At 35.1% G+C, this 15391-nt stretch overlaps 1 protein-coding gene across 2 annotated transcripts in view; it reads left to right on the top strand.

Annotated features, from left to right (window-relative positions):
• Nucleotides 1–15391, top strand: part of MARCHF1 (membrane associated ring-CH-type finger 1) — an 867095-nt gene that overhangs the window by 664724 nt on the left and 186980 nt on the right. For both annotated transcript variants that reach the window (XM_033215596.1, XM_033215593.1), the window contains one exon: nt 14492–14542. In XM_033215596.1, coding sequence (XP_033071487.1) covers nt 14492–14542 — 51 coding nt within the window. The remainder of the gene's footprint in view (nt 1–14491; nt 14543–15391) is intronic.

Here is a 15391-nt window from a genome sequence, read left to right as displayed (position 1 = left end):
AATTGGCTAGCCATAAGTAGAAAGCTGAGACTGGATCCTTTCCTTACTCCTTATACGAAAATTAATTCAAGATGGATTAGAGACTTAAATGTTAGACTTAATACCATAAAAACCCTAGAAGAAAACCTAGGTAGTACCATTCAGGTCATAGGCATGAGCAAGGACTTCATGTCTAAAACACCAAAAGCAACAGCAGCAAAAGCCAAAATTGACAAATGGGATCTAATTAAACTAAAGAGCTTCTGCACAGCAAAAGAAACTACCATCAGAGTGAACAGGCAACCTACAGAATGGGAGAAATTTTTGCAATCTACTCATCTGACAAAGGGCTAATATCCAGAACCTACAAAGAACTCAAACAAATGTACAAGAAAAAAACAAACAACCCCATCAAAAAGTGGGCAAAGGATATGAACAGACATTTCTCAAAAGAAGACATTCATACAGCCAACAGACACATGAAAAAATGCTCATCATCACTGGCCATCAGAGAGATGCAAATCAAAACCACAATGAGATACCATCTCACACCAGTTAGAATGGCAATCATTAAAAAGTCAGGAAACAACAGGTGCTGGAGAGGATGTGGAGAAATAGGAGCACTTTTACACTGTTGGTGGGATTGTAAACTAGTTCAACCATTATGGAAAACAGTATGGCAACCATTAGGGAAAACAGTAGATCCTTCTTCAAGGATCTAGAACTAGATGTACTATATGACCCTGCCATCCCACTACTGGGTATATACCCAAAGGATTATAAATCATGCTGCTATAAAGACACATGCACACGTATGTTTATTGTGGCACTATTCACAATAGCAAAGACTTGGAATCAACCCAAATGTCCATCTGTGACAGACTGGATTAAGAAAATGTGGCACATATACACCATGGAATACTATGCAGCCATAAAAAAGGATGAGTTTGCATCCTTTGTAGGGACATGGATGCAGCTGGAAACCATCATTCTTAGCAAACTATCACAAGAACAGAAAACCAAACACTGCATCTTCTCACTTATAGGTGGGAACTGAACAATGACATCACTTGGACTCGGGAAGGGGAACGTCACACACCGGGGCCTATCACGGGGAGGGGGGAGGCGGGAGGGATTGCATTGGGAGTTATACGTGATATAAATGATGAATTGATGGGTGCTGACGAGTTGATGGGTGCAGCACACCAACATGGCACAAGTATACATATGTAACAAACCTGCACGTTATGCACATGTACCCTAGAACTTAAAGTATAATAATAATAAATAAATAAATAAATAAAATTAGCTTAATAAGGGAATACTCTAAATAATGAAAAGAGACAGAAAATGATAAAAGGAAAGGAGATGAGTCGAGGCTGCTGTCGAAATAATAGGATTCGTAATTTAGAAGCAATTCAACTGTGTTGATTTTTTATGATGCATGAAATTTGCATTCATGCAAACTAAGGTTGCTTTTCTGGCTCTTAGAAGAGCTCCATTAAATGTTGTCTTAAGACTTGTGACTCCAGACTTCCTGGTAGGCCAATATTATTATATAACAAGGGATTGTCAGAAAAGGACCAACCATAAGTGAGTGACACTGAGGGCAAAACCTGAAACACAGGCAATATCAGCTTTCCTGGTACTTTATTCTGATCCATATTTAAGTCCTTGTGTCTATTTGTTCAACCAGGAAATTCTCATATGTATCCTCAGCTGTTTTATAGAACCAGAATGTATACATCCAAAGATTAAAATTTCATCTCATTTATTTACATATTACTGACATAAGGGAGGAATAACAAAGAGTTGAATAACGGAGTGAGAAGCAAGGAGAGAATTCAGGTATGAGACTGGAACAAAAAGGCTTGAAGTAACGACCTCACAAGTGAGTGAAGCACTTCTACATGAAGGATGAATTACCAGTCTTTACGGGAATCATAAATTTGCCTAAACATTTATTTTGTTTGAATCACAAAGCATCTAGTATTTTTAAATTCTATGCCTCCAGGTAACAGATGTATTGTCTAGATTGGCACTGACACACAACTTTTTATTTTTTCATAAGAAAGCCATTGCACATATACACACCATGTGTGACCCATGAAGGTTTTAGAACTTTTAAATCCGACACCAGAATTTAGTAAAAAACCTAGCTTGCAAATTCCCTGACAGTCTTAAAAAAATATGGCCATTAAAGTGCTTTTAATAGCGTGAAGGATGAAAAATACTAATGAAAACATTCCACCATGCAGCGGATTTTACATGGTCGGTCTATAATGTGTGGTCTGTTTTACAAATATGTCTCCAATCTTAAACCCACAGAAGGAAACAATATACTTCTTATGCAGAAAGTGGTTTGAAACCTACCTGATAGATTTTTAAGTCACCGCAGAGCCTGATTGATAAAATATGATTATACCTCCAGAGTAACTTTCTAAGATATTAAGGTGACAAAAATAGCAAAAAATAATAATAACAATAAGACTACAAAATATTGAAGATGACTTTTATCCATCAGGGTCTAGAAAGAAACAGATGGCATTTCCAAATTGGATAATTTGGGGAGAGTTAATAGTCAATTTGCAATGAGTATGAGCAGAATATATTGAAAATATAAGGGATAGTTGTATACCCCATGGGTGGAAACAGCAGTGGATGGTTATCACCCATAGTCTTGAAAAAGCAAGGAGAAAGAGCATTTGCCAGAACCCGGAGAAAGAGAGGCATTTTTGCAGAAAGCTACCTGACAAATACTGAGACCTCCATTTGTGGGACAAAGTTAGCTTGTGGTGTATATCACAGAGAATACCTGATATCCGTCAAGGAAGGGATAATTACTCTAAACTCACCCTCTTCCATTCCTGTAATCTCCTATCGGGACTCGGGATTAACTCTCATTGGTGTAATGAAACTGAAAGCCAGGAGCAAAGGAGCCTTGGTGAGATCCAACCTGGTGTGCCTCCTGGGTACAGAGCAGGGTGGGGAACAGTGGGACATGGATCTACATGGACTAGTGGAAGATATATCTAGCACACCTGTGAAAATAACATTTGAAATGCAAATGAACATGATACTTTAATTATTACTGAAACTGGGATTTCCAACAGAAAAAATAAAGATCTTAAAACTCAGTGGAATGTTAAGCACTTATAGGAAGGAACAGTCAATTAATTAATAAGCAATGGGTCTTTCCATTTTGTTTTGGAAAATTAAATTTACAGAATGAAAACCACTGGCAGATTTTACTTTGGGTGATCTTAAGACTACTGTGAAAGAAGGATTTTGTAAATTACATGTGTAATTTACAAAAAATTATACATGTCATTTACAAAACTTCTGTTCGTCTTATTAATTAGGAAGTTTGCCACACCTCTGGTCATCTAAGAAACAACCAGAGGTGTGGCAAGCTTTTTGGTCTCATGTGAACATAGTCATATAAAATAGAATTTTGGGAAAAAAATAAACCTGCTCATATACCATCCTTTATAAAGGTTCAACAAGTGTTACACTAAAAGCGTATGCCAATCTGACTTTATATATTGCTTTAAAAAAAGTAATCACCTTTTCACACAAACAATTGAAGTAAAATCATCACCTTCTGCATTTTAGAAATCATTGAATGCACTTATTTTCTGTCCTTTCATAACTACAAAGATGTGTTAATTCACTCCTCAAGGCTTTTTCTATGGTACTTTAACAATTTAGCCAATGATCATTTTACTATATTATTTTTCTTTTCACCTAAATTAGAGTCTATTTGAAACATTTTCAGTACAAGAGCGTGCAAACTTACAAAAAAAAGTCTTTGGTTATCCTGCTAGGGATTACAATTACTAACTTGTTCAGAATGGCAACTCATTTATCAGTAGAGAGTCTTTTATAAGTGTGTAGAGCAAGGACATGCTTTTGAATGATATTTTTTAGGGAGAAAAGGGAGCTCTTCTTTAGATATTTTTTATATTATTTCCTAGCCAATACAATTGTTTGGGCTGCCCAGTTATAAATACAACTTATATTCATGGTCATGATTAATAAATGTGTAAGTATATATTATGTTGGTACAAAAGTAATTGCAGTTTTGCCATTGAATGTAATGGCAAAAACAAATTATTTCACACCAACTTAATATCTGTACCAAAATTCAGATGGCTTGTTGTGATATCTGTCTTCTTTTTATAGGATAGACTTTTAATGGTTACCACTTTTGAAAGTATTGGCCTTGTACTTAGGGAAAAGTTCTAAGGGGTGTTTAAAATAGCCTTCTGGTCACAATTGCTAGACTTTTCATAGTGATCCTGAAGTTAGATAAAGAGATTAGCAAGTTTACCCATTAAATTTGATATTTAGGGAATGACATGTTCATTTTTAAGAAAATTTGGAGTGTTTGTAGAAAATTCTATGTAGCGCAAAATTTAATAATAAATGCGGCAACTTACAAGCAATTGTCCTTATTATATTTCTAGCACATCTAAATGTAATAACCCTAGTTTATATTTATGCAGTGCTTTACAATTTGAAATATACTTTTCCAAAGTTTATCATGTTTGCTCCAACAGAAATTCTATGAGGTAAACATGCAAGGGTCTTTATACTCATTTTGCAAGTTCAGCAAGTTAGAGGTAGAGAAGGCCGGTGATTTTCTTACCATCACATGGTTAGTTATGAAGCTGCAATTCTTTTTTTTTTTTTTTTTTTTTTTGAGACGGAGTCTCGCTCTGTCACCCAGGCTGGAGTGCAGTGGCCGGATCTCACCTCACTGCAAGCTCCGCCTCCCGGGTTTAGGCCATTCCCCTGCCTCAGCCTCCCGAGTAGCTGGGACTACAGGCACCCGCCACTTCGCCCTGCTAGTTTTTTATATTTTTTAGTATAGACGGGGTTTCACCGTGTTCGCCAGGATGGTCTCCATCTCCTGACCTCGTGATCCGCCCGTCCCGGCCTCCCAAAGTGCTGGGATTACAGGCTTGAGCCACCGCGCCCCGCCGAAGCTGCAATTCTAATGCAAGTGTTGTAACTACTAATCTTGTGATTTTTCCACCGATCCCACTTGACTAAATAAATAATTTGTGCCTTTATATTCCAGGTCCTGTATAGTCTTGGAGAATATAAACATTAACTCTTTCTTGCAGCTCTTTTTGATTACATACACATACATACAACACACATAGATATACCTTTATGATATATACTCTGTTGAGTAAGGCTAATTTTGCCATTTTTGTTTTTCAGAGTTTCTTAATTAGATGTTTTATTGTTTAAAAGATTATAAAAAACAAGTAAACTTTTTAAATTTAATTTCTTTTTGTTTTTTAAAATTGGAGATGAGGTCTTACTATGTTGCCCAGGCTGCCCTTGAACTCCTAGGCTCAAGCTATCCTCCCATCTTGGCCTCCCAAAGTCCTGGGATTACAAGTATGAGCCAGCTCGCCTGGCCTAAAACAACTAAAACTTTATACACAAAGTTGTTTAAAGAAAAAGCTAGACTATTCCCATGAACCTGCCTGCTTCCCTTCAATCCCGCCATGCTAAGGACTAAAGGTAACCGTTGTACATAGATTACTGTGTTAATAGCCAAGATTGGATTAACATATTTCTGCTCAAACATACATCTGTAAATATGTAGAAATATATAGGAGTTCTGTTTGTTTTTAAAGAAAGGGAATTACTCTCTATACATAATCTATTTGAAAGAAATGGAATTGTCCTCTACACATTGTTCTATAACTTTATTACCTTAACAATATATCATGAACATTACTATTTACCAATAGAGAAAGATATAACCTCATATTTGCATTATAATTTCTGTATACCCATCATACCCATGTATAATTTTACACAGATCTCTTAACATTCTCTTTTTCTTTTTAAGATTCCCTGACCCCCGTCTCCTCTTTTTCCTTCATTCCCCTCCTGATGGACTCTCTTCCTTCCTCCCACCTCTCTACCCAATAATTTATGTTAATATAGTTTTTACATAACTTTCCATGAGTTTTTCCATGCTTATATAGTCGTATACTACTGTTATGTCTATACACAAACCTGTGCATGCATATATACTTATAGAGGTTCTGTCCCGCTATGTTTTACAAATAATCATATTGTATCTCTTCTTATTTTACTTTCCACTCTCGAAGTTATCTTATGGAAATCTCTCAAATGCCAGAGATCCAATTCATTTTTTATGACTGCATGATATTTTCAAGGTTTGGCTCTACTATAAATTACTTAACCATTCTTTATTGATGAGCATTGTTTATTCTGTTAGTCAAGAGGGAGAAATGACGCCTTTTGTTTTAACACAGATAATTTAGTATAAAGATATATTCCCTGGCTATAAAAGATCATTAACTAGGTAACTGAAAGGAAAACAAATAAGGACACAAAGATGTTGCAAAGGCAGGAATTGTAGGAAGCAGCCATCCTCCCTAGGTCTGAGTGAACAGGGGAAGGAAATTAAAATTATTAAAAGCTTGGAGGAGGGCCCCATGGAACTGGAACTCAAACCTCTTAGAATTCTAAGAATCCAACAGCTGGTCTTCAAAAGAGTGCAATGAGCCTGTTTCTGGGGTGTTAGAAACCATGTATCTAGCTCAGCTGCTGCTACAGGAGGGGATTGCAACTAACTCCCAGGGTGAAGAAGCATTTCTAGGATGATGCAAACACAAGAAGCCTATAGAAATCAAATAGATGGAGCAAATCCTGTTTTTGTTTTCTAGCCTTCTCGTTTCCCTGTGACCCCCCTCAACCCCCACTCCCCAATAAGCAGAGCTTAGAACGGAGTCACATGACACAACAGAAAAGTGGTTTGTGGAGTCCCAGCCCAGAACAGAAGCTAGAAGGGTGGGTTTAAAGCTTTGAGGCATTAAATTAACAACTGTCCCATCTTTATTGCTGGGATTTTTTTTTTTTTTAATTCAAAGCAGAGTTGTATTAAGTGTCCTCATTCACATATTTTTATGTACTAGTGCTTGTATTTCTCTGGGAGAGATTCCCAAGGGTGAAATTACTGCATGAAGTGATATTTTTAATTCAATATATGTTTCCAGATGTTTTTTCAATGATATTGCAGAAGAAAATCACATTTCTACTAGCATTTTTTGAGAGTATTCATTCTTCCTATTGCCATCAGCAACAGAAGCTATAACTCTTAAATTTTTTCAGCGTGATGAGAAGTCTTGTTGCTACTTTAATTTACATTTTTCTGACTGCTCGTGATTTTGAGCATCTTGCCATACATTTATTGACAATATGTAGTTCCTTTTTTGTGAATTTCTGTTTCTATCTCTGCTCATTTATTTTTTTGGGGGGGGGTTCTTTTCTGTTGCCTCTTTTGTGAATAGATAAAACCACTGCATATTCTAGAAATTAAACTTTGATATCAGTCATTTGTGTTTCATGGTTTACTAATGCAATTGTTTACTCACTTTAATTTTTCGTATTTTTTTAGACAGGATAATCAAATATACCAATGACATATAGTTGCCAGTTCGTGTCTTAGCTATGTAAATCTCGCCCATCCCAAGATTGAATTCGTAATTTAGACTTATTTCGAAGGTTTTTTTTTTTTTTTTTTTTTTTTTATCTTTAACATTTAAGACATTGTTCTATCAGGACTCCATGATTATACATGCTAAGTGATAGAGGTCTGACTTTTTCTTCCACAGAGGTAGCCAGTTGTCCAGCAACATTTACTATATCAACTATCCTCAATACTGACTGGAAATATTTTTTATATGTGAGATTCTTACATATATTTCTGGATTTTCTATTCTTGATTACACTGATCTTTTGCTTAATTTCTATGCCAATACCATAATGACTTAATGATAGTGACTTTTGATATTTGCAATGCCTAGCATAAGAAGCTCTCCTTTTTTGGCCGGGCGCGGTGGCTCAAGCCTGTAATCCCAGCACTTTGGGAGGCCGAGACGGGTGGATCACGAGGTCAGGAGATCGAGACCATCCTGGCTAACACGGTGAAACCCCGTCTATACTAAAAAAATACAAAAAATTAGCCGGGCGAGATGGCGGGCGCCTGTAGTCCCAGCTACTCGGGAGGCTGAGGCAGGAGAATGGCGTAAACCCGGGAGGCGGAGCTTGCAGTGAGCCGAGATCGCGCCACTGCACTCCAGCCTGGGTGACAGAGCGAGACTCCGTCTCAAAAGAAAAAAAAAAAGAAGGTCTCTTTTTTTTCCATTATTTTCTTGGCTATTCTCAGGTATTTTTTTATGTATATGTTCTTTAAGATCATTCTTCTTTAAGATAATTTTATCTATCTCCTTTCTTCTCCAGAAAACAAGAAATAAGTTCTATTAGAAATTTAATTGGAGCTACATTCTACTCATATGTCAATTTGTAGTGTGTTTATATATTAGAAAATAATCTTCCCATCAAAGTATAGTACTTTATTTGTTCAGATCATGATTTATACTCCTCAGTAATATTTTATAGAATATATTTTTGAATAAAATTTCATGTCCTTGTTAAGTTTTCCTAAGTGTTTTGTAGTTTTTGTTTTTGTTATTACATTTCTAGATATTTATTGCTAAGAGAAAGCTATTGATTTTGTAGTGTTTCCATTAGGATAGACACAGTATTATAATAAACAAATCAAAAATGTAATGACTCACAAGAAATACACCTTTTTTCTCTCTGTGATGACAGTTTAGAATATATACTCCAAGTTGGCAGAAGGCTTTTCATTATGTGGTCACCCAAAGACCCACAAGAATTCAGCTCTACCATCTTTGATATGTGGCTTCCTGCCTTGCCCTGATAGTTTCCATCCCAACATAAAGCAGTAGGAAAAAAGCATGTAAGAAGTTGTATGGGAGATTCATGTGACAGGCAGGAAATTGACAGTTGTTAGTTCTGGTCACATCTCATTGGAGGGAATTTGACCTTAGGCAACCTACAACCAAAGGAAGGCTGGGAAATATAATGCCACTGTGAAGGTGTATATTCAGTGATTATTCCATTAATGCATAAGCAAAAGATAATGGATTTTAGGAAACCTAGTAGACTCTGCCATGGTATAATTGTCCTACATCTAACTACTAAAGTCTAATTAACTGTAGCAGTTTTGATTCTTAACCAGAGACACGTGGGATTTCTAAGATATTATGTCATTAATAAGAAAGAATTGTTTTATTGCTTCTTTTTCAATACCTTTTCCACAAAGTACTCCATTTCCTTGTTGTATTTGCTAAAAACTCTAAGACAAGTTGAATAATAATAGCAAGCACCTCTCACAGATGTTCTTCAATTTTTATAGTTTCTGTATTTTAACAATTAGAATTATATTTTGTATTTTTTTAGAATATTGTCTTTGTTACTACAAGAGGTTTCCTTCAATTCTTGTTTTACTTAGAGCTTATGTTAGAATAAGACTGCCAGGGTTTGTCAAATATCTTTTCAGAATTTAATTATAAAATCACAATGTTTGTCTCTTTCAATGTATTAATCTAGTAGATTATGTTGACAGGTGTCCTGAGTTTTTAAAACCTGAAATAGATAAATTCTATTTATTCTATTCTTTGGTAATTTTAGTGATACACTGCTCATGTATCAAAGATATATGCTACTATCGAAATATACACTAATTTTTAAGATTTTCTGCATTTGTAGTTCCAAATGAGATCGGAGCACAATTTTCTTTTTCTTTTTTTTTTTCTTCCTACTGGTTTTTTTTTGGCTGGGTAGGGAGTACTATCTTAACACATCTGAAGTTTCATTTATGCCATGTTAATAATATGGATTAGGGGAATTTATGTTTCTATGACAATAATAGTATACATAATATTGGAATTATGTGTTCTTTAAAGTAAAATACAGCTCAGTTGTAAAAGCAGAATGCCCTTATTCATTTTAGAAGCATATAGACTTTTATTTACGTTTTGAATATTTCCTTGATTAACTATCATGTTTTTCTCTTTTTCTTGAATAAATTCTGGGAGTTTTTGCTTTACTGAAATATAATGTATTTTCTCTAGGTTTTCATATTTGTTGCAATAATGTTACATGTAGCATTCTTTTTATATAGTTTTTTGTGCCTGTGATTATGTATCATTTCTCATGTCATATTTTTTTCTGTTCCCTCTTTCCCTTAATAAGTCTTATAGGAAGTTCATCTATTTTGCAATTATTTTCAAAGACTTTCTTTAAGAAAATCATTTTATCCTTTCTGTAACTTAAATCAATTTAATTAGTTTTAGCTTTTATGTTTCTTTTATTACATTCTTGTGTTCTTTAATAATGAAAATATTTATAAACTTTTACCTGGATACAGCTTTTGCAACATTCTATAGGTTTTAATATTATAGAGCTTCTGGCTCTATTTCAGAGTTTTCATTCCTTTTGACCAAGTATTATATAAAAGTATCTTAGTTAATTTTCAGGTGATTAAGACTTAGGAGTCACTTTTCAAAATTGGATTTCTAATTGTATTGGCTCAATATTGAAAAAAAAATACCCTGTAAAATCTCTACTTGGAAATATTTGTTAAAGTATTATTTAAGATCAAATAATTTTTAAATGTTTCATAGACATTAAATGTTTATCACTTAATAGGCATGAGATTTTTATATATCTTTTAATCAAATTTTATTGCAGTATCCAATTTCCCCATGTCCTTGCTTATTTTTCATTTACAAACAACATTGTTTAAGACTTTTCTTCTATTCCAAGTTATAATTACCCTAGCAGAAATTGCTCTACTGTCTACTTAAAAGTTTTCAGATGACCTTCCAAATTACCTTATTTTCTCCTTTCAAATACTTGGGATTTTTAACCTGAAAAAAAGGGGGAAATAAAATTGCCGAATAACATCAGATGAGTGGTCTCTGTAGGAATGTCTTAGTGTGTTTTTTTTCTGCAGAAATATTTTTTTTCCAGGTTACATTAAAAAAAAAAACTTTTTTAAACTTTATTATGTCCCTCAGTCAATGACATAGCATACAGAAAATTTATACCTAGATTCATACATGTGCAATCATGTTGTGTATTCTTAAGACCTACCACTTCAGTGTTTGTTTGTTTGTTTGTTTGTTTTTTGAGACAGAGTCTTGCTGTGTTGCCCAGGCTGGAGTGCAGTGGTGTGATCTCAGCTCACGGCAAGCTCCACCTCCCAGGTTCACGCCATTCTCCTGCCTCAGCCTCCCGAGTAGCTAGGACTACAGGTGCCCACCACCATGCCCAGCTAGCTTTTTGTATTTTTAGTAGAGACAGGTTTCACTGCGTTAGCCAGGATGGTCTCGATCTCCTGACCTCATGATCCACCCACCTCGGCCTCCCAAAGTGCTGGGATTACAGGCATGAGCCACCGTGTCTGGCCAAGATCACTTCGTTTTAAAGGAACTGTGTCACTTTCCTTAGAGTGTAACATCAAAAATTCATTAAAACAAAACTTGGTAATGATTTTCTCATTTGGTAATCATTTTTCCTTGCTAGTAAAACGAATCCAACCGTGTTTAGTAGGATCAACTTTGAAAAACAATAATAATCACAAAACAGAACTATTAATATCAGACACATTCATAGCAAACCAATGATTAGAAACTTCTTGAAAATATTAAAATATTTTCAATAAAACTTACGAAACTGGAAGTCTCTCTCCCTGTCTGTATACCGTGAATGACATGCTGAAATCCAACATTACTGCTTTATGATCCCGTCCATTCCACGCAGACTTGTTAGGAACTCTTGTTGCTTCCAACTTTGATTGACCTACAAGGTCACTATAATTTGGGTGCCAGTAAGTTATGTTAGATTCTGAGATTCTGAGACAGCTCATATTTAATCTAAGGTAAAGTAGTTAAACTGATTGTAATGAGGTATGACAACCATATTGACTAATCTGCAAAGAAGACTATGACATTGCAATAGTAATGGGACAAGCCACCCAATTAATTAGTAGCAAATTGGACAGATTGCTTTGGACGTTTTCCAAGAGAGGAAGTGCTTCTGGTGCTTTGCGTCAAAAGCAAGGCAAACCAACTTTCTTAATCCTCCTGGGCAGAGAATGATTTAATTTTTAAATTTTTAAATTTTATGTGCCAGAAGCAAAGGCAGAATTGAAAGATATAGAAACTAAGATGTTTATGTAAAAAAAAAAAAAAAAAAAAAGAAGTGTATAGTGACCTATGATGATCACCATGATTTTTAAAGAAAGCTCTTTCGGTGTTTCTTATACATCTGAATTATAGTGGAAATGTCATAACTTCACAATTCATAAAATGTTTTCATTTATAACTCATTTCTTCCTTACACAGATTTCCAAGATATTATCCCCCCATTTTACAATAACGAAATTGAAGTCCAGGAATGTCAAACAATGTACTCCTGCCAGAGCTAGCACATCACCAGAGTTCTCATTGCAAGGCAGTCTCTCAGTTGGCATCACTGCCGGCACAGCACAGTGTACACCACTGTCCTCCCACATGTTAACTTTTCTAATGCCCTTTCCTCTTCCATGTACTGATATAGAAACAATAGAGAACGTAGCCATGGCAAAAATGTTAACCTTTGCGTAAGTTTGTTTATTTCAATGCCTCACCTTATATTGGGAGAAAATAAAGCCAATCCATTTCAAGTTAAAAGATCCTTTGAAGTATCAAATAATCAGTCAGATGCTTTTCCCCCATTAGATTGGTGGATGCTGGCAGAGAGTGTGGAAATAATATTCTTATTATAACTCTATGATGTACTCACATAATTGTAAAGTGAATCTGGCCTTTCTTGTTTTATCTCAAAACACCATGAAGTCCCATTTAGTTTGAAAAATTAAGTAATCCTATGCAAAATTAAATTCCCTATTTTGCATGATTCCTGTGGCAGCACCTTTCAATTCTTTCTTAATCATGTTCTCAAATGTCATGTAAATATAGAAAACATAAGAAAATAACCACTGCTGCCAGTCTCTCCCAAAGCCTATTATATTATGTGATTCTGTCCTATACAATAATGTGTCAAAATCCTAAATTTCACTGAGGAGGAAAGATGGATTGATTTTGTTTTCTAGTCTCTAGAAGAGGAGTTGAGATGTCAGTAGAAAAGTGCCTCTCTCCATCACCAGTGGAGCTAATCAGGGAAAAATATCTGCGGTAGCGTACACATTAATCTCCAGCTGGAGCATGGAGCTGTTATGAGGTGTAACTAACCATATCGTTGTGACTCATCTCGGTCTGTAATAACATGCTTCACAGTGACATCAGTGGTTGTATGAGATGGATGTCGCATGTAAAGGAAAAAGTACTGTTCAGCTGGAATATCTGTAAATCTGCACGTGACACAGTGACAGTTTGCAGTGAATGCAGCCACTGTTTTTCTGCAATAACACATCTGCCATATCCTGTCATCACTGTGTCTCTAAAACTGTCTCAAGTAGTCATCATGGGCAATTTCGGCCCCAAGGGGTGTTATAACAACTTGGTTCTCAAAAATGACCTATGTCAAGATGCATTGCAGTTGCTTACTCAGGCCCACTTTAGGGCTGAGTCCAGAAGTTAAAAAAAAAAAAAAAAGAAGAAGAAGAAGAAGAAAAGAAATGGCATTCTTACATTGGTAAATTATTTCAATGACAATGTTATGTCAGACCCTTTATAAACTTTTAGTATTCAGAATTGATTCTTTTAACATTTTCCCTACAGAAGTAGAGATGTACTTTGATCTTTGATCTCTTTCTACATGTAAAATGCATAATGCTTATAAACTCTGTTTTTTCCAGTTGATTATCCACCATAATTGGTAGAGTAGAAAAAGTAGCTATATAATTTTCAGGAACACAATGTCTCTGGACTTCAAATGGGAGGGGCCAACTACTTAAGGTTCATTTCTACTTTGAAATTATATGACCTTTTAAAAAACATTCCTTCAAAAGCTTTTCTCATGCCTCTTTTCTCCTAAATAAAAATTATTTCAGAGTAAAGAACTGAGGATATACACATTTATAAAAGTTTTAAGTTTTAATTTAAAAATATATAACCAGAAGCATCTTAGATTTTAAAAAGTAAATATTTTAATTTCAAAGTATGTAAAATAACAAAAAATAAATAAAATGCAGTTTAGAAGAATACAAGGTGGATGTATATACCATATACCCAGCACAGAATATTTAATGATGTTGAAAACCAGAATTTACTCAGAATTTCCTAGTTGCAAGGGCAAAAGGGGAAATAGTAGACTACACTTTTACTGTCTAATTTTAGTTTCAAAGAATTTCAAAATTTTTTCTGGAGAAATAATGATTTCCTGGAAACAAATACTTGTAACCTGATTACTACTCAGATATTAATTGAAGCATTTTAAAAAGTACACTAACATATATTTGAGAAATATGATTTCATAAAAGAAAAAAGCATTCTGTGTAAGCAATTAGTATGTGTATTGGTCAAAACAATGTAGAGAGCATTCACAAATTTCCCTGTGCTGTGGTTTCTCTTCTCAGTGGTCCAGTATGATGAAAATGCCATACCTGCTTTTAATTAATGTTTCCAATTTTATTTTTCAGAATGAAAAATCCCCAGGGCGATCTGCAAGTCGATCAAGTAACATTTCAAAAGTAGGTGAAATGTACTCATTTTCTTATGTTGTTGATTTCTACACTTCTTGAGTTCACATAAATGTCTATGTTTAACCTGTAATTGTTATCTGTGAGCAGAACACAAATGTGATTTCTTTATGGTTTTAACTATTTTAAGTTTTTACTGTAATAAAAGGACGTGATTTTACTCAAGAAAATAAGTTAGACTATTTTTTCTTTTACCATGCTGTGTGCAAGAGATAATTTGCTTCTTTCTTCCCTTCCCTTCCCTTCCTTTCCCTTCCCTTCCTTTCCCTTCCCTTCCTTTCCCCTCCCCTCCACTCCCCTCCCCTCCCTTCCCTTTCCTTCCTCCCTTCCTCCCTCCTCCCTCCCTTCCTTCCTTCCTTCCTTCCTTCTCTTTCCCTCCCTCCTTTCTTTCTTTTATTTTCTTTCGTTCTTTTCTTTTCTTTTCTTTTTCTTACTCTTTTTCTTTTCTTTCCATGCTGGTTAAGAGCACTAACTCTGGAGAGTAAGGATCTGACTGTAAGTCACCACTCTGTCACTTCCTACTTACATGACCCTGAGATGTTCACTTTACCTTCCTGAGACACAGTTGCCTCTTTTATGACATAGGATGATGATAATATCAGTCACCTGAAGGAGGTTTTTGGAAGTGGTTATAAATTAAAACAATGCCTTTCAAATATCTATCACCCAAGTTTCACAATGAAGAGCTTTGCCCAAACCAAAGCACTCTGTCATCTGTCTCAACTTGAATACTAATGTTGAATAAGTAATGACCAAAAAGCTTGTAAACAATACTGACAACACCTTTGTCACACCAAATACTTTTTCATGATCTAGGAGTGACATTATATCTGCATTTCT

Source organism: Trachypithecus francoisi, unplaced genomic scaffold (genome assembly GCF_009764315.1).
Source record: "Trachypithecus francoisi isolate TF-2019V2 unplaced genomic scaffold, Tfra_2.0 Lachesis_group1, whole genome shotgun sequence".
Lineage (NCBI taxonomy): Eukaryota > Metazoa > Chordata > Mammalia > Primates > Cercopithecidae > Trachypithecus > Trachypithecus francoisi.
This window is presented reverse-complemented; position numbering and strand designations above follow the sequence as displayed.